This window comes from Ambystoma mexicanum, chromosome 6p, assembly GCF_040938575.1.
Source record: "Ambystoma mexicanum isolate Mex_15411 chromosome 6p, UKY_AmexF1_1, whole genome shotgun sequence".
Classification (NCBI taxonomy): Eukaryota; Metazoa; Chordata; class Amphibia; order Caudata; family Ambystomatidae; genus Ambystoma; species Ambystoma mexicanum.
In genome coordinates this window covers 1104695569-1104719166 of record NC_090935.1, presented here as the reverse complement: position 1 = coordinate 1104719166, position 23598 = coordinate 1104695569, and the positions used below count along the sequence as shown (strand labels likewise).

The 23598-nt window shown below is 45.0% G+C and overlaps 1 protein-coding gene across 1 annotated transcript; it reads left to right on the top strand.

The window, feature by feature from the left end:
* The first annotated feature begins 9267 nt into the window (after positions 1–9267).
* Positions 9268–14842, top strand: CTSL (cathepsin L). Its single transcript, XM_069625712.1, has 8 exons — positions 9268–9400; positions 10321–10457; positions 11595–11717; positions 11812–11964; positions 12752–12976; positions 13817–13985; positions 14067–14184; positions 14460–14842. The coding sequence occupies exons 2-8, from the start codon at positions 10335–10337 to the stop codon at positions 14557–14559; spliced, it is 1011 nt and encodes a 336-aa protein (XP_069481813.1). The 5' UTR covers positions 9268–9400; positions 10321–10334; the 3' UTR covers positions 14560–14842.
* Positions 14843–23598: the final 8756 nt, after the last annotated feature.

The window sequence follows — 23598 nt, the reverse complement described above, 5'->3', positions numbered from 1 at the left end:
AATTCGTATCTAACTTCTGGAGAAAATGCTGCTCTATGGCCCAGATCGACATCCGGCTATCCACCAGTCACCATCCCCAAACGAATGGTCAAACTGAGAGGACAAATCAGACGCTCGAGCAGTATCTGCGTTGCATGTTACACCAAGCTGAAGGAAGCTGGTTTGACCTATTATGGATAGCTGAATATGCTTATAATAATTCCCTACACACCAGCACTGGGCAGACACCCTTTTATACCATGTATGGCAGGCACCCACGTACTGCTGAGTTGGACGTTCCTACAACCCTGGAAATGCCAGCAGTCAAAACCTTGCACACAACCATTTCTCAAACCTTTAAAAGGGCAGCTGAACACCTACTTCAAGCTAAGAATCGCCAAAAGAAGTTTGCTGATCAACACCGAGCAAAGGCCCCCAACTACCAAGTGGGAGACAAAGTCTGGCTGGCGTCTAAACACGTGTCCATTAAAGGAGCCCGAACTTTCCGTCCAAGATACCTGGGTCCATTCACCGTCACCTCCGTGATAAATCCTGTGGCGGTCGGACTAGCTTTGCTGTCAAACATGCAGATTCATCTTGTGTTCCACTTGTCTCTCCTTAAACCTGTTCAACCTGGGACCCGGGTAGCAACGCCACCGCAGCCAGAAGTAGTCGCCGGGGAGCCAGAATTGGAAGTCAAGGACATCCTAGATTCAAAGTACGTCAGATCCAAATTATACTACTTAGTAGACTGTAAGGGGTATGGTCTACAAGACAGGACATGGGAGGCTTGTGAGTACATCCATGCATCTCGCTTGCTTAGACGATTTCATCAAAACCATCCAACCAAACCAGAACCAGACAGAAGAGCCACCTTGAGAGGGGCCTTGGGGGGGGTGCTGTCATGATTCCTGCCCCTCATGTCCCCAGCCCTCCAAGATGTCAGGCTGGAGCCAGGCCACGATCACCTACATGGCCCTCAAGGGCCTCTCCATCCCTCCAAAGACCACTTGGGGTCAAAATTGGCGCTTGTGGCACCAGACTCACTCACTCCCATAGGATAACATTGGGGATTGGGCTTGTAGTCCATTGATGGGGACAAGATGGATGCCCCCACATATTTTGGTTCCCAGAACTGCATGTGCGGTCTATTCTTTTGGGTGTGGTTCTGCCCAGAGACACCTGGGATACCCAGAGACTATTTAAGCCACACCCAGGCTGAGAAACATGCTTGTTTTTTTCTGCACCTGCAGTGTGACACTCACTGTGTTCGGATCGGTCTCCAGTAGAACTGCATCTTTCTTCTGCGCTCAACTCCTGCAAGAACAAGAACACCGTTGGGAACAGCCTTACCTTGCGGCGCTTCTGCCCATCATTCATCACTCCTTCTGTTCTGCGGGCATCTTCGGTGGTGTCATTCCCATCCCGGCACGCTGCTTCCTAAGAAAAAAGGGAAAAGAACAGAAAAAAGGGATTAGTAAGCATTCAGCAAATCTTGCTTATTTTTAAAGACTGTACGAGCTTCAAACGCTTACCTGAATCCAGGCGCTCTGGGGGAACTCTGTCTCCGGAACTTCTCATCCATCTGCAAGAAGGAAAAGACACTCCAGGTTAGCGTGGAAACATCTAGAGGCGCTGCATACCGCGCTTACCCACCGCATTTGTTCTTCATAACCGGCACCCACGCTGAAAACGTTGCGGCACCTAAAAGACACAGAAAAAGAACTCAGTTCAATGCAAATACGAAAGGGGTGTATCGTGCATCGCGCTCTCACTCACCTTCAACGCTACTCATCTCAGCAGCACGCCGCCATCCCCCGACGCCTGCCATCATCTAAGGAAGGAAAGGAACGAAGTTAGAGAACTGTTCAAAAGACTCATTATACTTACCTGTCAGACTCTTGCCAGTGAAGTAACTTGGCAGCAATGAGCCCGCATCAATCAACGCGCCCCTGCGCTGAAAGCAGGATGGAGAGCACACTATCCAAGAAAACAAGGTGAGCTGTGGATCAAAGGGAAGGGTTGAACCCCGGGGAAGAAGGGGTTCAAGCACACAGAGACAATAGGGAGTTAAACTCTACCAATCCTGTGTTTCAGGCCCAGTCTCCAGTCGAATAGCCTCCAGGGAAGGGTTTGAGGTCGTAAGAGGTCAGAACAGGCTGAGTGACGTCCCAGTGGATATCAGGTGAGTTTTACACAAGCAGAGAGACACTCGGGCCCATCAAAAACTACCCACTGCAAGAACGGAAGACTCAGCCATGGGACAAACTTTACTGTCTTTATTATCTAACAAAATGTCAGGGATCACACTAGAAAAACATGAGCTCTCCAGGGTTCTCGTCTTCTGAGCGTGTGTCACCCGGTTTTATCCAGGTGTGGCATCACAAAACCAAGCTCCATCCCCAAAACCTATCGGGCATTCACATTGATCAGTTTAGCGAACTAGGTATATGTCCTATAGGGGTTAATCCTACTATTGGATAGCCATATATGGTGGCTTCCCCTGGCACCACCTCTGCATGTTTCAATCTACAATGCTGCAGAGTCCCAGGGAGACCATTGGCTCCTGCAACATATTATATCTTCACGTGAAAGATGACTCTGGATTGGCAGAATGTGTCCTCCCAGACCTGGGACCCTGGACAGTTACCAGGCTGAGTGTACCTTCTGAAAGCAATGAGAATGAACATGGAGGTGATATGTGTTCCCTAATGTTGCCACCTCTGATCACCTAAGCCTGGCAGATTGCATTCAGTTGGCAGTTTGTGAGCACCACTTGTATCTTTCCAACTCTGATTTGGGGGGAACAGCTTCTCTCCATCCACCCCGATTGAATGGGCATTGTCTTGTTCTGCTGGGTCATGTGTGTTGAGACCATGAAATGGAGCTCTCTTGCCTGTAATTATGAGGATTTTTGTATGAATTTCTCACAGGTGGCTTATCGTCTTGGTAACCAGGAACTTTCTGTCTCCACTCGTCCTTGGCTGGATGCATCGTTCTGCTTGCCTCTGGCTCCAGCAATCATGCAAGCCCTTCCATGTACTCGAACCTGGTCTCCTATTCCCCATTCATTTCAGTGGGCATTTAGTTTCGATATTTGTCCTTATGGCTTTTCCATGTTAGTGGCAGTCAAGCATATGCAAGCTTGGTATAAGTATATTTTGGAAATAATTTAATATGTATATAGATATGTATGCGTGTCTGTCTTCTACCTGCGTACATTTTAAGCATGTGTTTCGTGTCTGTATGCAATAACCGAATGCATGCTTGTGTAGCTTTGTGAGTGGATGGCTATGTACTTCGTGTCTAAGTGTGGCTACGTCGTGATGTCAGTGATGACGTAATTGATTTCCTGATTTGCGGTCAGTCGACTTGTTCGATTGATGGCATCTCCATCTCCTCCAGCTCATCAACTGAGTGTAGCCTGAATGGCTGTCTGAAACAGTAATGTTTCTCACATTTGCAATACATTAACTATGGTGGTGAAAGGTCTAAGAGTGAGGTACATCTGTCGTGTCTCAGTCTTCAGGCTGAGAGTCATGTGGGGGTCTTGAGGCCATACTTGGACCTCCGTCTTCACAGAAAAGAGGGTGTTGATCAAAGGTAGTAACCTACTGAAGGACCCTACATAATTATGTCATCTCAAGGTTAGTACTTTTAGCAGTTCAGCCCTACTACATGATCATATTCCACAAGTTAAATTAAAGAAACCATTGCTCAAATGTCATAATGATAGGTTTTATTTCTTACAGAACATCCAATAAAAAGTACAAATTAAGTTGTATACCATTCATAGGGACATTTTTGAGACATTGTTGACTTCAGGGAAGATCTTCTTAGGATACATTTTGTAGGACTGAAAAAATCTTTCAAATCTGTCCATAAACAAATGAGCTATGGAAGATTTTATAAACCTTTTTAATGGTCATTATGACGACTTGTCAATCCTACATACCATGCCCCAAAGATTGACACAATAGAAATTATTCATCAAATGATACTTTCTGAAAACACAAGTCTGGTTTAGCTGTTTTCATCACTAAAGGTGCCACAAATTTACAAATGCCCCCAGACTATATTATTTGCTTCTTCTTACCTCCAGCCCTATGCTCTTGCCCCATTAAATTCCATTTTTAATTCTGCAATTTGCCTCCTATTTCAGCTCCCTCCCCACTCTCCTATTTCTCTTTCCATAGCTTCAATTGGAGGGCTTTCTTTTCCTACCCATCTTCAGTTTTATTATCTCCGTCTTCTTGTAAAATCTGACAATAGCTTAACTCTGGAGTGTCTCTTATGTCAGATCTCCATCTACCCACCAAGTCTGTCTAGTATTCTTCTCCCTTCTTGATAATCTTTCCATGCCATCCCTGTACTGAGCTTGCTTCCGCTCTTTTTCTCTCCTTGCTCTCTCCTTGCTCCAAAGCTCTGCAATTCTCTTCCTTACTTCAACAGTGCTAAAGTTATAAACCACCAAATATTGCTTTTGCCTGTGGAAGAGCAACAACTTAACCATAACTACAGGGCTGAAATTGTCAAACCTGTATATATTATAGTTAAGGTGAGTTGGAGACACATAGGAACCCCTCAAAATTCTATTATTAATAACGTTTGATTCGAGTAACTGATTTGGCTGAAAATTCGAAAGGGATTAAAAGTCTGCGGACCTTCCCGGACTACAAAGTTTCGAAAAAAGATTCATTCAACAATACAAAAGTTATTAAGCATCAAAAAGATTTTTTTCCTCCAAAAGTGCGGCCTGCTTCCCATTCATTTTCCCATAGACAAAAATGTCTGTTTAGCAACTTTTTGGGTTAAATATGATTAATTGCTTCAATAACTTTGGACTTGTGATGCATATTGCACTATACATTGAATGTCACTTGTACATATGATATAAAGCCCTGTCTTGATAAAGACCCATGGGTCAAAACATGTGTTGACATAAGGGCAATCACCAATTTACAACAACAAATGTGAATAACCTAAGAATTACTACTCGTAAACAGCGAAGTTAAGCTAAACTACCAATCAGGGGGGCTGGTGCCTACCAGGGAGGACCATTTCTGAAACACTTTGAAACCAATCAGGAATGCGGATAACTTAGGTGACCCGTGATGCGACAGCCCAAAGAACGTGAGACTATGGAATGGAAAGCGCAGAGTGATGTTAGGAACTCTCGTAGTATATTGAGCCGCAGGTAAGAGTACAGTTGTGTAGTCGAGCCTCTCCTACATGCTGGGGAAGGTTTTCATATATTTTCTGTAAGCATGGCCTGTGGAAGAAAAGGGGCCAAACTTCATGTATTCAATGACACTTTTTAAAAACCGAAACCTAGCATGTGCCACATTGTTTGTGGTCCGTCTGGAGTGCCCTTTTTGGACAGGACCAGGCATGATATTGTTTTCCCTATTCTGTAATGATAAATATTAAAGACTCAAGTAGATCCAACTTGTAGTCCGCTTCAAGTCCTGATTTATAATCCGACTTGCGGCAAATCCGGAAACCTGAGGCTCTACTCCCAACCCCAAAGGTTAACAGAAATAGTATGCTAGTTGGTTCAGATTGTTGTGCTAGCCTGTCTAATCATCAGTGAACTAGTCATATGTAGGTCAAAATAGTAAAGACTTTTAATAGTTAATTGTAGTTAATTATTCTTGACAGTCTAACATTTCAGCCCTTCAGCCAACACGTGTTTGGACAATTTGTCTTTGTCAAGGCAATGAAGAGTTCTTGAGAGACCTGGTCGGTCTGGTTTCAGATTCTATCTCTCATAGTGGTTTGTTTCCCAATTCTTGGTGTGGTTCACTCGCTAGTGTGTGATCAGTTCAACACGATTGAGCGTTTCTTGCCTCCAACTGCCTCCCACTAGGGATATATTATTGAACAGTGACTGCGCATATGCTCAATCGTGTTGAACTAATCACACACTAGCGAGTTTACCACACCAAGAATTGGGAAACCAACCACTATAAGAGATAGAATCTGAACCCAGACCGCCCAGGTCGCTCAAGCACTCTTCATTGCCTTGACAAAGACAAATTGTCGAAACACGTGTTGGCTGAAGGGCTGAAATGTTAGACTGTCAAGAAAAATTATCTACAATTAACTATTAAAAGTCTTTACTATTTTGACCTATGTATGACTAGTTCACTATTCTGTAATGATACCGTAGGCTGAGCGATGGAATGAAGTGGGCTACCCTGAGCAAAATGGTTCCGTTCACCACGCTTCAGTGTTCCATTTTCACAGCCGCAAATTGGCTTTGTGATATTGTACTCCTGTACCAAGTCCCTGCTCTTTAGACACTTTGAAGTCTGGGGCTTGTAGCTTGGCCCTTCCCATTCTCTGGCCATTCCAGCAACCTCTGCACACTACCTGTAACCCTGGGGTGTGGCCCCTATGCACGGTATGCCATTGCTTCCTAGGTAAGTTTGAACTTTACCCGTGCATAAGTGTAGGGCCGCCAAGTCCCTGCACGCAAAGCGCTGTTGGTTGTAAAAAACAGTGCTGGGTGTATGTGTCACGCGTGGCAAACACCCAGTTGACAACTAAACTTTACATACCTGCAAACCTCTGGATTTTTCGGGCCCTGAGATTTGTCAGTAAGCCTGTGATGTCATACATAAGGCCGCACAGCATCAGCCAATCTAAATCAGGCATTATGCCCTCATGCACAAAAATGTATCTTATATTCATGTATTGTGAGTAGAATATGTGTCGTGTGCCATTAAATAGTTATAGCGGGCTTAAAGCAAAGACAAATTCAACATGTATGGCATATAACGAGTCACAACATCCATTAATAGAAAACAATCAATTTCACATCCTCGGGTGTTTAAGGGAAAGCTTTGAACATCTTGTTGCCGCCTTTTCCTTATTGATACATGGACTGTGGGTGTTTGTGGGATTGTAAATTACTAGTAATCAAAACGACTGCCTAAGTAGCTCTTAACCACAAGATATACCCTTTACAGTTATGTGTACGACATATGCAAGCACAAGGTTCTCATTAAAAGTCTTTGTATAGTTTATATTTTGCGGAATTTGAGGAAAATGTGATTCAGAAAAATGGGATTGCCTCATCTTGCAATTAGATACCACTACCTGACGCACACGTCAAAGCCAGGCTATTTGATGGCGATGTTGCCACAATATTGGAAACTTCAAAGCTTGTTTAACTTTGCATTGCATGAAGGCTCGGACTGGGGCATAAACTTGTCTCAGGCACCAATGAAAAAGTGGCCCACACTTGCAAATGGCAATTCAGTACTTTTGTTACAGACTGTTTGCATAGATTCAAAATTAATATTTATTCAGCAACATTGGTCAAAACTGCTAGCCGTATAGTGAAGTTACTCACCAAAGTGGCCCACAGTGAACAAAAAAGTTGTCAATTTTGACCAAAAAAACTGTCCCACACTAGCATTTTCCGTTCGGGCATTGCCCCATAGGCCAGGCAACCAGCCCACCAAAGTTCACCCTGCACAGTTCTTGAAGCATGGTCCGAAGAGTGCTATTCGCAAGAAGATGTGTATTTTCAAAGTAAACTTTTTCCCCCTAAAAGCAGTGAGCTGTTTTTACCGGGAATTAAAAGCCGCCGAGCTCAGCTGCATTTTGTTTGTGCCTGACTTCACATGAGGAGGTGGAAGCTGCTTCCTGCAGGGCTGGTGGATGCGGTGCTAAGGGTCACACACCAGCCTCCTGCCTTTTGTCTCTGGCCGGGATTGGGGGAGGGGCTCTGACACCAATGTTATCTAACTGCTCTTTTCTACACGCCAAAGACTTTTGTAGCACTAAGGGGGATACATGCGTTTTCGGTTGACTTTCATTCGTGTCTGGGATATTTGAAATTAATATATTAGAGATATAGCTGGGGGCCTCTCCATCGCCACTCAAACGAAGACTCGGAGAGTCGATACATATATATATATATATATATATATATATATATATATGCTATATACAACAACCCTAAGCATGGTGTACCCGCCTTCTTTATCGTGTTTTGACCATAACAAGGCAGCAACGCAGCGGGTAGTGTTTCATTCCTTCGTCATGCCTCTATTGACATAGGAAAGGAACATTTTTAAAGACGTTTGTTTGATAAAAAAAAACCGCCAAAAAACAACGGGGAGAGCCGTGAATTACAAGGGTAACTTGGAAGACTCTCTTGGCTCCCGAGATGCCCTTCTTCAAAGTTCACAGAGTGCCATGTGCTCAGAATGTTGGGGGATGGGTAAGGGGACGTGTTCGTGTTCTTAGGCACAGTAGGACAGTTTGAACCATTCCGCACGGAAACGCGCCATTTGCCTGGAGTGTTCTTCATTGAAGGCGAGGTGAACCTCTCATTGTTTGCAGTCGGGAGCATGGTCGCACTGCAACAATGTGCCCGCAGAGCAGGGTCTGGATGCTATACACAACAAGCATGGCCTTGGCATGTAAAGACGCCTCATTGCCGAGCCGGTTTCCAATTCGGGAAACCTGCTTTTAATGACCCTTGCCCGTGATTCAGGGCATTCTGCAGATGACAGCAGGGCATTGCTGAATAACAAATAGATAATAAGTATACGTAGTTGTGTTGGTATTTATCCATCTAAGCCCCGCCAAAGTCGTTTCTGGCTCTGCCTTTCAGTCTTTCAAAGTGGATGAAATAAGTACCCTTGCATTGTGTAATAACACTATTTTAAAGCGCCTAGAAGCTTGTACTTAAAGTCATGAATTGATACATACAAACGGGAGAGAATGCATACTCAATGCTGCGTCCTTAAAAAATTGCTATCCGCCCATTTATTTTCCTTTATTTTCTTAAAAAGAAGTTACAAGATAACGTTACATTTGTGGTAAGGTAGAACGTGACACCTACTAGGGTACGTGCTTGGAATGCATTGTAGGTGTTAGCATTTTTTTAAGGAAATAGAAATACATGTTTTCCTTAGAACACGTGATAATGTTGGCAATGCTGCGGTTCGCTCTCCATTAATGTGCACGTGTCCCAAGTGTTGTGAATTAATGTAAACCGTGCGTCCTCTACTTGAGGTATTGTTCTTTGCTTTGACTCCAGTGACGTTGCAACTTGTTGCTGAGGGCATACTGCTTTGGTTTCTTTCGAGCGGGATGCTTGTTTTTTCAGCCTAGTCTGCGCCTTGCCTCTGGGGTGTCCTGTTTTTGTGTGCTTGCTCCCACCCATCCACCCGTCCTCCCTGTTTGCCTTGTAACAGGGCAGAGCAAGGAGCGGAGTCACGCGCTCGCGGATCATATCATATGACTCGGGCTCCAGCCTCCACCAATCAGGAAGCTCCGCCCTCCGCCTCTCTTGCAGCGTTCTGAGCCGGGCATAAAAAGGCAGTGGCTGGGACCCTGCTTCATCACTGTGAAGGAGCCGAGGACACAGCAGGTCGCCGGTGAGAGCTGCAGGAACAAGGTGAGCGCGGCCTTTGCGCACAGGGAGTGGCGGCGCACGGACGCTCTCCATGAACGACCCTTGGCTGCTGTGAAGCGCGAACCCTAAAGGTGGAGCTAGCTATCTCTGGCCAGGGGTGCCGCCCGACCACCCCCTCTTACTCCCTCCCCCTTCTGTTGCCGTGCGGAGAGACCGTCCTCTCCGGAGGAATGTTTTGTCATTACTGTGTTTGAACGGTGCAGGGGATTGTGCCAAGATGTGGAACACACCTGTACAAATACTGGCCCCCTTCCGGAGACTGTTGTTCAGCTACCATATGCCCAAGCCACTGCTGAGTCCAGGTCGAGTGACCACTCGCCCAAAAATGTCGGGTCTACCTGCTTAGACCGTTGGACTAGGTTCTTGGTGGGTCTTCCAGTAACCATCGAGTTTTACCGTCTGTTTTCCAGCCCCATTTCACCTACCGCTAACTAGCATTTCCAGGACCTTAGCTCGCGTTGGACAGAGTCCGCCAGAGGTTAATGTGGGGCTGCTAAGCGAGGGGTGGGGGTGTTTTCTGGATTAACCGCCATAAAACCGGTCTGGTTCCTCCCCTTATATACCCGGGGGTGCGTTGCGTGTCTACGGTTACGCTCTGTTTCTAGCTCTCCTTCCGAGCCAGTACCGTGTCTGGTTGAAATGTTTGGTGTTGCCGGATAGTGATTTTTGCGCTGCTAGGATTTAGTTGGATGAAGTTGCTCCCAGTTGGGCGAGGGTACCCACTAAAGCACTCGCACCGGTGTTGCTCCCCCCCCCCCATAGTCATCCACCAAGACGAACTTGCCTTGGCGCAAATGCCACTGGTAGCTGGGAATTGACGCCAGTTCCTTGCTCATTAGAGGCTTGCGTTTTGTTCTGCTTTTCATCTGTTTGTAACCTGATCCTTTCTCCTGACGTCCTAGGTGTGCTTGCAACCATGAATATGTACGTGTGTCTCTGCCTGTTGGCCTCTGCTGTGTTTGCTGCCCCAGGACTCGACCCAGAGCTGGATGGCCACTGGGTTCAATGGAAAACGTGGCACGGGAAAACCTACCACCAGGTCAGTAATCAACATTGTCGAACCAGAGGCTCCTGTAGACAGGAGTCTGCAACCTGTAGCTTTTTTTGTTGGGACTACAAACCCTTGATATCTTAATGCTGATGGGAGTTGGGTGTAAACCAGGCGAAGGTTGCAGACCTCTATGAAGTATTGCATGTCTAGAGTAGTCGCAGCGAAAGGCCCCCTAGTTTTGTTAAGGGCCTTTTACCAAAACTCCGCCTCAGCCCTTAAAAGATACTGAACTTGTTACGTTCACTACGCAAGCACGTGTTTGTACCCCCCTAGACAAAAAAGTTCGCTTAATGAAAAGTGCGGTGAGTGGTCCTTAGTTAAGGCTTCCATGCCAGGAATCGTGTGCCCACGTCTCCATCCTTCAATCCCTGTACTGCTGGCCCCTGGATTCACGACTTGGTGGGCGTCTGTTTTGTTCAAGTCTTTAAACTTGTAATGGACCCGTTTCATGGGTTCTCGCCCGAGTTGCAGCGTTTCATTGCTCAGTAATGGGATCTTTCAGTGATTTCCTAAAGGGTTTCAGGAATAACATACTAGCGCTTGAGGGCTCAAATTGGAGTGATCCTAAATGAAAAAGATGTTTGTAAATACAATGGCTTCTTGGTTGCTTGCCTTGCAAGTATCGTATCTTAAATGCGAATTTCTACGCGGCATGGGCCTAAAAGTGTTTGAATGGGGATGGTCTGATGCAAGACCTTTGATAATCCCAGTAACCGCATACCCTTTATCCCACGTGTTTGCAAAACTTAGGCTGAGGTATATGAATGCATACCTCACTTTGCATCACCCCTCGTTCCAGTAAAGGTCTTTTTGCCTCCTCTTTAACGGTACATCCTAATGGGCTGTCCTGGACGTTCAAGTCGTGAACATGCTTATTGGTGTCCTAATCAATTAACACTACCCATCCCGTTTTAAAAAGAAATTCGCGCGCCCTTGTTTGACTAGTGCAGCTGGCCCCTTTTCTGTGTTTGTAATTCGATATTGCTTGTGGTCTCCATCTAACTGCACAGCTCCTGCCTTGTCAGCCCTGCCCCCACCCTGTTTCCTACCGATTTATTTGTTTAACGGAAAGACCCTGTCATGCAATACTATGAACCTTCATAACAACTTGCCCTTTCTCTGTAGAAGGAAGAAGGCTGGAGGAGGATGGTTTGGGAGAAGAACCTAAAATTGATTGAACTGCACAACCTGGACTACACTATGGGCAAACATACCTTCAGCATGGCAATGAACCACTTCGGGGACATGGTGAGTGCACTGCCCTGCCCCTAGGTTCATGTCGTTGGTCTTTGGAACCAATACATCCGGATTGAAGTATAAAGGTTTTTTCTTTTACTTTCAGACAACCGAGGAATTCAGGCAACTAATGAATGGCTACAAACCAAAGGCTGAGAGGAAATTACGAGGTGCCACATTTCTTGAACCTAACTTTTTTACTGCCCCAAAGTCTGTAGACTGGCGTGAACATGGATATGTGACACCAGTGAAAGACCAGGTAAGGAACATTGGTGTTACTGTTTGTGAGGTCATGCCTTGTGCTTTTCGGCCGAGCACGTGTTCTATTCAGGGTTTCCTGGAACACTGCCAGCACAGTACGACTTGGTGTGTTTGGCAAGTGAAAACATTCATTCGCTGCTTGCTGTGAACGCAAGATTCCCTGGCAAAATGTCGGAAGTTGGAATGTACTACAGGCAAAGCAAGTGTTTTGTCATCTAGGCCAAGGCTTGCAATACTGGTTCCAGATTGACATTTTCGAAGCCGACTAGCAGGAAGGATTTCTGCCGGGACCTTGCCCTGGTTCAGTCCCACACCACAAAGCCATACCTGTTTTGCACCTTGGAGTTAGTTAATGGACCGCTTTTATGGCTTGTGCAAAGCCAAGTAATTTGTCACAACATTGCCCACTGTGGCTTGCCTAACCGGGGGGGAGGGGGGGTGCTATAACTGTTGTGGCCTTTACTTACCAAGTGGTGCTTTGTGAACAATACAGTGTTTTTTTTTTTTTAATTAACGTTGGGCTAAATTGGGTCCAGGGATATCTAAAAGGAGGGATTGTTACAATGTAAAGACTCGATCTCCTAATTAAAATGCCCAATTACTTGCAGCCCAAACTGGAGAGGGGGTGTATCTTGGCATGAGGTACATTTTACCTTACACCGTGCTTATTTTATTGACCTCTCAGATGAACGATTCGTGCAAACGACTTCAGATTGTTTTTTGTGGGATCCGTATGCACAAGCTTATTTGCACAACTAACGTTGGATTATGCACCTTTCTTTCAGGGCTCCTGTGGGTCTTGCTGGGCTTTCAGCTCAACTGGTGCACTTGAAGGGCAGCATTTCAAGAAGACTGGCACACTCGTTTCTCTCAGCGAGCAGAACCTTGTGGACTGCTCTCGCCCTGAAGGCAACCAAGGCTGCAATGGTGGCCTCATGGACCAGGCTTTCCAGTATGTCGTGGACAATAAAGGAATTGATTCTGAAGATTCATACCCATATGTTGGCAAGGTAAGCTGTAGGTGGCCAACTATTCCCAAGTGTCTTCCACTGGGAAGTTATGTGGCTGGGTTGATGTGTATGGTTCAATACCCACAGGGGGTGTGGGTGGTCATGGGGGAAAACCTTTTAGGTTGTGTGCATCATTGTTAAACCCGCCCTTCCCCAGCCCATACGACCAGGGCTTTTCAAGCTTTGGCTTTCCAGATTTTTTTTTTTGGGCTGCTACCATAAGTCCATGGTGCTGGATCCTGGAAGGCGTAGTTTAAACTTGTGAGAACTTGCAGACATCGACTACCCTGTCCTGGTCCAATGCCTTATGATTGAAGGGTCCATGTTGCCACCGCTGCTGCTAAAACCTTTTCCCAATTGGCCTCTGTAGTGTCTGCCCCCACATTTGTTTATCCTCCATGTATTTCTGCCACCATTCCCGTTTTCAAGTGGTGACTTTCTATTCATGGTTGGAATATCTAGTCTAGTTCAGTCACCTGGCTTGGTGTGGTGCCTGCTTCTTTAGCATCTGTAACCAACTATGATTGGCTTACAATTTATCTTTAGTCCTATGTCACTACTTTGGGCATCATTTGACACTAGGTCAGGGTCATTGCGAAATCAAACCATACATATCGCATGCTGCCACCAATGGTGCAGTCCAGCCTTCACTCAGATGTTGTTCGCCAGCGCCATGATTAAACATGCTGCAACTTCTGTCTTGACTTCTTTAATCCTTGCCCTCACTATGCCCTGGAAGCAAGCCTTCTACCACTTAATCTTTAAGGGTTGACCTTGGTTTATAGCATCTCACATTGGTGGCTTCAGTGCCCTGTAATACATGGTTCTTTTTTTCTACAGGATGACCAGGAGTGTCACTATAATCCCGATTTCAACTCTGCTAATGACACTGGCTTTGTAGACATTGAGAATGGTGATGAGAAGGCTCTTATGAAGGCAGTTGCAGCCATTGGCCCTGTCTCTGTGGCTATTGATGCAGGGCACACATCCTTCCAGTTCTACCAATCTGGTAAGTATTTCAGTAGCAACCTTAACTGTCTCAATCCAATGCAATTCTCCCGAAGTGACCTGACTGACCTTTTTGCTAAAGGTGTCTACGTTGAGCCGGAGTGCAGCAGCCAAGACCTGGATCATGGTGTCCTTGTTGTAGGTTATGGATTCGAGGGAACGGAGGAAGATGGCAAGAAGTACTGGATTGTGAAAAACAGGTACGCTTGTGGAATTCATTGTATAACACAAACCTGGAATTGCAAACCCACTTCATGGTCTGAGCAACCACCATTACGCTTTTTAAAGTCTGGTAGCAGGACTTATTTCTTGGAGGGCGCATGTCCCTTCCTGAGCCTTGCAGTCTTGTACTGCCATCCATGTCTGCTGTTTCCTAGGCACACCTCACAGCCTAACCTGGCTATAACTAGGCAGCCTCTTGCTATATTGCATTCTTACCTTTGCCTAGGTATACTAACGTCTGACTTTCTTTCAGCTGGAGCGAGAAATGGGGAAAGGACGGGTACATCCTCATGGCAAAAGACAAAAAGAACCAGTGTGGCGTCGCAACAGCAGCAAGCTATCCTCTGGTATAAAGCTGGACTTCTGGAGGGGCTGTTTATCACCAGACATGTGTCCTCTGGATTTTTTTTTGTCTGTATAGCCCTTTATTCGTGGATTTTTGTTTTTATAAAAACGAACTCTTGAAATCATGGAGCAATTGCGGTAACTTCTGCCACCCGGACTGCAACAGACTTGTACATTGCCGGTTTCTTACTGGCTGCCCTTGTTTACAAACTTAATTTTAATGGTAGATTTTATTTGATTTATTGCACAACCTTTTTATGTAATGTAAAATAAAACGCGATTTTTAGTTTATTTTGGACCCCCATTTGTTTGACTTCTGTAGCAGATGGCTGACTGCCTCGTGCATGGAGGGTCCTGCTGTAATGTCAATATTGGGATTTTTAGGCAGATGGTGCCGGGTTCTTGTGGCTAGTTATTTTATAAGAAGCAAAGTCCAGATTAAAGTGGTTTAGCTGGTCCATTGCACTGTGGCGGGGCTTTGTCTGGCACACTTGGATGGCACCATTTGTCCTATTGAGCCATCTTATTAGACTGCATAAATTCACTGCAGCAAAATTGGGGCCAGCATAAATCCACACTAGGCATAAACCCACACTGGCACCTCCAGATGCCAGACCTGGAGTTTTGGTGTCTGCTATGGGAGCATGCACTTGCATTGGTGGACTGATTTCAGTGTTCTAGTAATGGGCTGATAATTGTTTGCTGCCTATCATGGCGATGGGCATTCGCTTTGGCACTACCGCAAGGAATTGCAAGGGTTACAATCTGCACTAGCAGACACAGGGCTTTGCTTGTCCGTCATTTTGAGGCGAAATAAGATCTTCGTGGCTCAAGCTTCTGGTTTTGTTAAGTCTGCTATAGCTAGTTTGGAAGACTTCTTTTCTTGTCCCCATGACTGTAATTGCTGGCACCCCCGTGGGCTAAGGAAGACTTGGTATCCCCATCTAAATGTTGGGCACAATTCCCTACTGCTATGCCATCGTTTATGAATGGACATCTCATTTCTCGCTATAGCATGCAGGCTGACACTTAAGTTGTGGCTTTTTTATTAATGCCCCCTTTTTTAATCATCAGATTTTAAAATTCTGTTTGGGCGCTCCACCCACCAGGTCAATAAGGCTGTGGGTAGAGCCTTACCAGGTATTGCAACTGCTTGTGCGACTGCCCTTTCCAGGTGAGGCCCCTTTTCTGTTTTTTTTTTTTGCAACAAGCTGTGGTGCATGGCTTCCCCGTGGTGCTAATGGCTGCAGATGCCAGGTGTCGCACGAATGGTTCAGAGCTCGGGAAGAATGTAGTGATGGACGGGTGCATCTACATTGCTTATTTAAGATCTATAACTGGTTTATGCCACACGACCTTTTCTTCCAAGGCTGCTCTTGAATAAACGTGACTTTACTTTTTATTTAATGTATCCACCCCCCAACTGTTTATGCCACATTGCAACTGTAGACTGTACCACCTTGTCTTATGTCAGCAGGAAAAAATATCGCTGACTTTGCAATACGAGTCCTTGGGAGTAATGTCTTGGGGTGATTGGCTTATTGCAGGGAAATGCATGTGGTTCGCATCTAGATGGATGTAGCCTCATGGTTCTCTTACTCTGGCTATATTGTAGAGGTTGTGTGTATATACACGTTGCTACTAGACATGACAATTTGGCACCCTAGACATGTTCCTCTTCAGTGCTGCCGCATCTGTTGCACAAAGATGTGCAAGTGGCAGCCGTGACAGGTGTTTTTTTCACATGCAAATTTAGGCCCAGGCAGTGTTAGTGGACCTCCAGTTCCCTAAAGTTAGTACTTTTTAATGGATTTATTTAAATGAGGGGTTTAAAACCCATAGTAAATGGGACCAAATTGGTTCTGCAGCAACTAAGTAGTGTCAGAACATTGTATTTTGGGTGTCTTGGCTGGTATGCATGATGCCACAAAATGTCAGTGTGCCTCATGCTTCACAATGGTTTGCTCGCTTGGATAGTGGCACATTGAATGGTGCAGTCTGCTGATGTGTGGCTTCCACTTTGAGCTTGGAAGCACAAGGTGACTGATATGTGCATTCGGGGTCCTGAGCAGTAGTTTCCAACAGCTCGTGAGAAATGTTACTAGAGGGTTGTCTTTGGATCAATGTTGGTAATGGTGTTCATGCTGCTGTTCAGTCCAGCATCTTCAGATGCAAGTTCCCACATCTCTGATAAATCCTACGACGAGATGTCTATTCCGTGAAGTGTTGCTGAACTGGTGTGGTTAGAGGGTGTATTTAGATGTATCCTTTCATGCAGGTCTCCTCTACATTGACTAGTAGATGACCTTGGATGGTATGTCCCTTGTAGCTGTAGTATTTGCAGATGTTTTGGCACATGTTGTGGGAGTACGTTCATGGTCTGACTTATTTTATCTAGTGCAAATATACTTTTAAGACGTGTCTGTGCCTAATCCCAGAATATTGGTTGAATATCCTTAATCCTATTCGGTTGTTAGTGCTGGATGGTAGGTGACCACCAGAGATGTTTTTCTCTGTATTGTAGCAGGTGTTCTCTGGGTGTTTTTGAATGACCCTTCTGCAGGAAGTGTGCAGTGTAGCAGGTTGGTGCTCCCTTGTTGGAGCATATGCATCAGTATCCTATGGATTGGGTGGAAACCTGCCCTGTGCAGGTATTTTGTTTCCCAGATTTCTTTTATACAGTGGTTTCTAGATGGCTGTTCCTTCAAACTCATTCATGGTGCACGTGATGTATTGGAAGCCATTTAATGAGTCATACGAAGTGTCTGCAACCTCTGTCCAAATCCATATGTTAATTGCCAAAGTTTTAAGATGGATTTAACATGTTTAGTCTAGATCTTTTCGGGCGGCCTGGATTGTGGATTTTTGGGAGTAAGTTAAAGTTTGGGGGCTTGTTTTCTTTATCTGATGTTGGTGGTCTGTGCTGCTTGGCATATTTGTGCTCCATGGTGGGGTCATCAAGTTCCTGGTAGTTTGAGTCAAAATGTCTGTCTACTCTTTGTCTATCCATGACCACAACTACACCATCTTGACCACAACTACACCACCTTGTTGGCTGGTTTTTGATTTCCTTGTTTGGATTGCCTTGCTTTCCTGTTCGAGTATGTCAGATCTTCATAGCCATGTTTTTGTACAATTTCAAGCTGCAGTGTCCTGTGGGAGTGATTGTGTGCCGTCAGTCTGGGGCCGCCACTTTGTTCATAGTCTTGTCCTATGAGTTTCAGTGTCCTGGCAGAGATGAATCTTGTGTAGTTCTGGTTGGGCTCGTCAGTTCCCGTGGAGTGCAGACTGTTCTGCATGTGAGTGCATGCTCGGAGGTTGATGAGGGATTGACATGGCTCTAATCGGGTCTGCAGGGTCCTGTATGTTGGTTGGGTGATGGGTCCTCCTGTTCAGGAAGGTCACGGTTTCAGGGAAGCAGTACTATGCATAATTCCTTGTAGGTCCTGGAGTTTCTTGTTCTGAATTCGTAGGTCTGTGTTTTGGTAGTTCTATTGGAGCTCGTATTTTACTTGTGGTGCTGGACCATATGTACTCTTAGCTTTGTTGTGAAGCTATCCTAGCTGTCTTTCTCTAGTGGAGTGGAATTGATGCATATATTTGTCTGCTTGAACCTGTACGATTCGGTCTTTTTGGTATGCTTTGCATTCGGTTGGGCGGCTGTACTGTCTCTGCTGCAGTTGGGTTCATTAGAAGTGCAGTGTAATGCTGTTGGTCCATCACACAATATACAGGTTTCGATATCTTCATTGGAACTGAATATACTATGCACAGATGAACAAAGCATCGGTTTAAGATGCCACACTGCAAGGTAAAAGCCACCGCTCACAAAATGGAGTACATAAAACGGCAGTATGCCTGGAATGTGGGTCTGGTAACACTTTTGTGAAGACGAAAACTCCTGGAAACAGAAGCAATGCACAGTTCCATGTACCCAAAAAGAAATCAACTGGGCCCAGGCAGCGTTGCACCGGGCCACTGCTCGTTTACTGTACTTAAGTATATTGACATCGGAGGGTTAGTCGTCATGAATATACTTTACCTCCGTGTTTTACAACCTTTACTGCCAGAACACTATTGATTAAAATTTCGGCTGTTGTGGTTGGTATAAAATAAACTACAAAACGTTATTGGGAGTTTACAGGTTTAGTCACCACACTTGCTTGCAGGTAGTGTGGCAAATAGTTTGGGAACGGGGTCGTGTCCCTTGCCGGGTAATGTGGGCCAACCATTCCAGCTTGCACTCCCATGTCGTGTCCTGTGCCCCTAACCCTAGGGGGGCGGAGCCGTGGAAGCATCATTTGCTTAATTTGGCAGTCATTTTCTCGCTAAGGCTTTGAATTAAGACAAAGCGCACCATATCCTGCTAGGCGCATTCTATTGACTTGAGCACATGCTGGGTGTACTGATAAAATCCACACCTTTAAAAATGCATGAACTAGCACTTCAGCCCTTGGATCATACCCACACGTCTATTCCCCCTTTCTAATGGTTGGCTGTTGATTCTCCCATGCTTTCCTCCTGCATAGATGCCCAGCCCAGGGAATTGCGGCAGTCTTAATGTTTACTTCCTTTATTTGCAACCTGCAAAAATAATTGCCTTGCGTCTGCTTTCATATGATGTACTTTAAAGCACAGATGGGTCATATTTGACCCCCCTCTCTGCATTGTCAATAACAAAAGGTGCTGTTGTCCCGCATTTCCAACCTTTTAAAATGTTTACTGATCCAAGCTTCTAATTTGGCACACGCCCTTTAATGGCAGTTATGCAGCCTTGTGCTCCAGCAAGAGGCATTGCTAGATGAGGCAAACATTGGCGCACAGTCGGAGTGCCTGACATTAAATGGGTCGCTCTGCTGCCCCCTTTCGTTTACCTTTTTTAACCGAAATGGGCCTCCAAGTTGACATTTTTTATATGCTGTTTTCAGATTCAATGTAATGGTTCAAAGGGCCACTTCAAGCTTTGGACTGGTTACAGTATTGAACGGTCACTCAAGTGAGCCCTAATACTACTCTGCACAATATAAATGACTTTGAAGACGCTGGTTGTACAAAGGCGATCTTATGGGCTTGGGCAGTAGGCTGCAAGTGTTCATTTTTGTGCAGAATTTCGGGCCCAATTTTGTTTTAAGAGCTTGCTGTTGGAGGCCTTAAACTTTGCTCTTCCACCTATTGAGTTGAATGATTAATCATCGTAGCACCTAAAAGGGAATTTGTATAAATGTGGCAGTGTACAGTGGACGCACTCGTATCCTAGCTCAATCATTATACAATTAGTCATGCTTTTTTTTAGAATGGTGATCTTTAAGAACCCTGATACCCGCTTCCCCAATGCAATTGCGTTAACGAGAAACTGGGAACTTGCAGCATATAGAGAACAACCTAACGCGGCGAATGAGACACTCTGCCCAAACAGGCCATCTGCTTCCGCATGGGCATAAAGGTTGCCAAAGAAAATTATGCCAATTTGAACGGAACCTGCAGACCCTGACCACACAAATCCATCATTGCAAAAATGAGTACACCTCATTGAAGCCGTCCAGGCTGCACTGGATAGCCATCACAACATGAGACCTTGCTGGCAAAGCTCCTAACATTGATTTACTGTGGAGACGATGTCTTGAAAGTGGCCCTCAACGGGAATGCCCTCCATCTTGACACTGATCAAATGTAAACCCATTTCACCAATACAATTTCTCCATGTTGTTGACCAACTCGGCCATATGACGATTTCTAAAGAAGAAATCGGATAATCTTGCCATAAATACAAGGTTGTATTGTAGTTGCCACTGATAGCACCATTTGTCTTAATACACTGTTGGTGGGAACGCCCTTGGAGGATCACTTGAGTGCTGGTGTACATTTGACCAACTAAAGCTTCGCAGGGCTTGCTAGGCTCCGGTACAGAGCAACCCGTGTGTATGGGTGCTGAGAGGAGTCGGGAGATTACATGAGAGGGAGACTAGCTGTGTGCAGCATCCCTGCATGTCATACCGCTGCACTACCGGAGGTGTAGTCTGGTGTGAATAGGTGGATGGAGAACTGTGGTGTACAACTGAATTTTCAGTCCTTGTATTCTGGTGTATGCGGGTAGCCGTGCCTGTGACAACTGTAACCACAGTGGTTTTCTACATACCTAGCAGAAATTTGGTGGAGATTTTGTTTGTGTGCCTGCTCTTGGAAAAAGGCTTCTGTAGATTCATGAGGCTGGCACCACTAGTATGGTTAGGGATGGGTTTGTAGTTTCCCAAGGTCTTTACATGTCTAGTGACAAATTGCAAACCACAGGAAGAAGCCATATATTGCTTGATTATAAACTGGGGATTTAGACAAAAATGGAACACCAAATCTTGGAACTAAAAAACAAACCTTAAACTGGATAATTCAGTATTGACTGCTTGAAATGTTGGCATATGACATAGTGGCTCTCAAAGCAGACCCAGATTCAGTCACTGCATTGGCCAAGCCAAATGAGTGACCAAATCGTTCAAGCACAAATATGCAGATTATCCTGGCTGTTCAATGTACACATGTACCCAGTGGCTTTCCTAAAGAATGCCTGTACAAATGAAGATACAAATGGTTTTCAAAATTAACTTGAATCATTAAACAGTGCATACTTTTGGGGGTCAATGCAAGCATTGATTTAAAAAAAAAAACACGGCAGAAAACTTTCTAAAGGATTTAGGAACCAAACCGGGGAATCCCTTTTGATTCAAAGGACGTGCTTTACTGTGGGTGAATGTTTCCATGGTGTGAACCCTGAGGTCTTTTTGCCTAGAATACGTAATTGGACACTGGAATCTAGACATTGCGTCTGCTTAGAGAAAGTCCAGCAAAACAAGAGGGGCTGGCTGGAAGGTTTGAAATTCATCTTAACCTCTGGCATTGCTCCAGGTAACCCTCCAGACCATTGTTCTTTGCCTGCAAAGCTGTTACAAAAAGGTAAAAACGATTTGCAAATTAGGCTTGGTCCCACAACATAACAGGACTATTTGTAAAGCTCACATTCTCCCTCAAAGGGGCATCTTGGCACTAATAACAGATGTTTGTTACCCAAGTTAATGCTACTCATTTTATCAACCTCAGGAGCATGGCTATGGGGCACTTGCAATCGCCCACAAAGCCATACCGGACAATGTCAAACTAATACACCAACAGAGAAAAACGAAGAGGATGTGGAATCGCAATAGTGCACAAAGACCATCTATGCCACTCCCCCTAACTGACACAGAAGTCTGCAAATCGCTCCTATAAACGTGTTCAACAACCAAACCTACCTACTGTTCTACGGACTGCCATCCTACAACCCCAACTCTGCAATGAAGCTCACTGACACCATGGCCAACCTCTCCACTTATGAAAACATTGTTCTTGGACTTGCAGTGCCCTACTGTAAACACCCCACTTCAAATGAATAGTAAATGCACGCACCTACCATGCTGGACACATCTTGGGAGACATTTTCTGCGGAGATGGACTCAACGACTGCCCCACAGGTAGCGATCATGACATGATCACCACTTGACCTCATTCACTGTCACAATCCCAAACTGCAGATTGCCTGGAAACGAAACATTACATGCTACTAACAAAAGAAAGTCTTGACCTGGAAACCATAACGGAACTAATAGAATCAACCAAACCTCTCCCAGCTAAACAGAATCACTCGACTCAGTGGAAGAAAAAACATGACACCTGGATCAGAGGACCTAGGCCAATTATCGCCTGCAAAACTCTTCAAAGCCACTGCAAACAAAATAGCAAGATAGTTCACAGAAGAATTGTGAACTCAAAAAAAACAAACTGCAACATGGAAAACGTTACATCCAGTCTGACAGAATAGACTATGTACAAATTTGCATTCGTAAAAAGTGTACACCACAAGAATCCAATCTGCAACATACCCACAAAAAACTATTCAAAATCGAGGAAATCAAAAGCCCAACATTGTGCAACAAATGTGCCGTACCATCCCAATCTCAATGTGACCATCACAAACCACCTAAGAACAAAAAAAGATGCAATTCAACAGACCATCTCGGTGCAAGCCACACATAAATAACCACCTGCCTGGAACTACTAGAAACCAGTGTACCACCACAACACTGAATTTGAACATATAAATGAAGAAACCTTCAGAAAGCTAATAACACCAAAAACTAAAACGCCAACCTCAGTGGCCCATGCCCACCAAGCAAATACATCCTCCACCGCATAACACCAGCATCATACTTGAGCCTATCCGTAATGACGGAAATAGTACCTAAAACTTAAATTCACGTTTGGAACTAAAACTCATTTCACCTTGACATGAACACATGACTGAGAAATACTTATGGGTATGCCGGACCGGAGGAGGGGAGCAGTCCAAATGGAAGGCAAAGCTAGGTGTACCCCCTCCCTGTAGGGGGGTCAGACAGGAAGCGGGGGCCAGATGTCTGACCTGGTTGGAACACTGATGGAGATCCTGAGTTGTTGGGCAAAGATTGTATGCAGTACCCTTTAGGTGCACTACAACAACCCTGACCTGGCATAGGAACCCAACCTTTTGGTATAAGTCTGTACTACACAGGTTGGTAGCGTAGTCGAGTAGCTAGGCTTATCTCAAGATGCGTCAATGTGAGCTGAAGGGGTTATACAGAGATTCGGTGACCAGTGTCCAAATAAACTTAGATGCACGGTTTCTTGATTAAACCATTACAACAGTTAGTTGTAGTAAGCCTTCTTTAGAAGGGAACAATGTTAAGCAGCACAAATATACTTCCAACAGAATACACTTAGTTTTCTAAATCGGCACATACCCATTTGGCATAGCTCGCACACTACCTACACCCACAGGTGACTTCAGTTGCTGAGGTGCTGTGGACATTAATATATCACTGTTTGCATTTAGACTTTCTTAGAAGAGTGTCAAAGAAAAGAGGGATCAGAATAGAACAAGTGATCATACAATGATCCATAAGCATCTAAGTACTTTTAATCACCACCCAATGTAAAGTCAGTAAACCCTTTCCTGTAAGGAAGGCAAATACACTTAAACAGAA

Excerpts from the sequence above, each read along its gene's own strand:
- CTSL (XM_069625712.1), top strand. The coding sequence starts at position 10,335 with ATGAATATGTACGTGTGTCTCTGCCTGTTGGCCTCTGCTGTGTTTGCT. Across the intron at positions 10,458-11,594 it reads ACGGGAAAACCTACCACCAG|AAGGAAGAAGGCTGGAGGAG; the intron begins GTCAGTAATCAA and ends CTTTCTCTGTAG. Across the intron at positions 11,965-12,751 it reads TGACACCAGTGAAAGACCAG|GGCTCCTGTGGGTCTTGCTG; the intron begins GTAAGGAACATT and ends CCTTTCTTTCAG.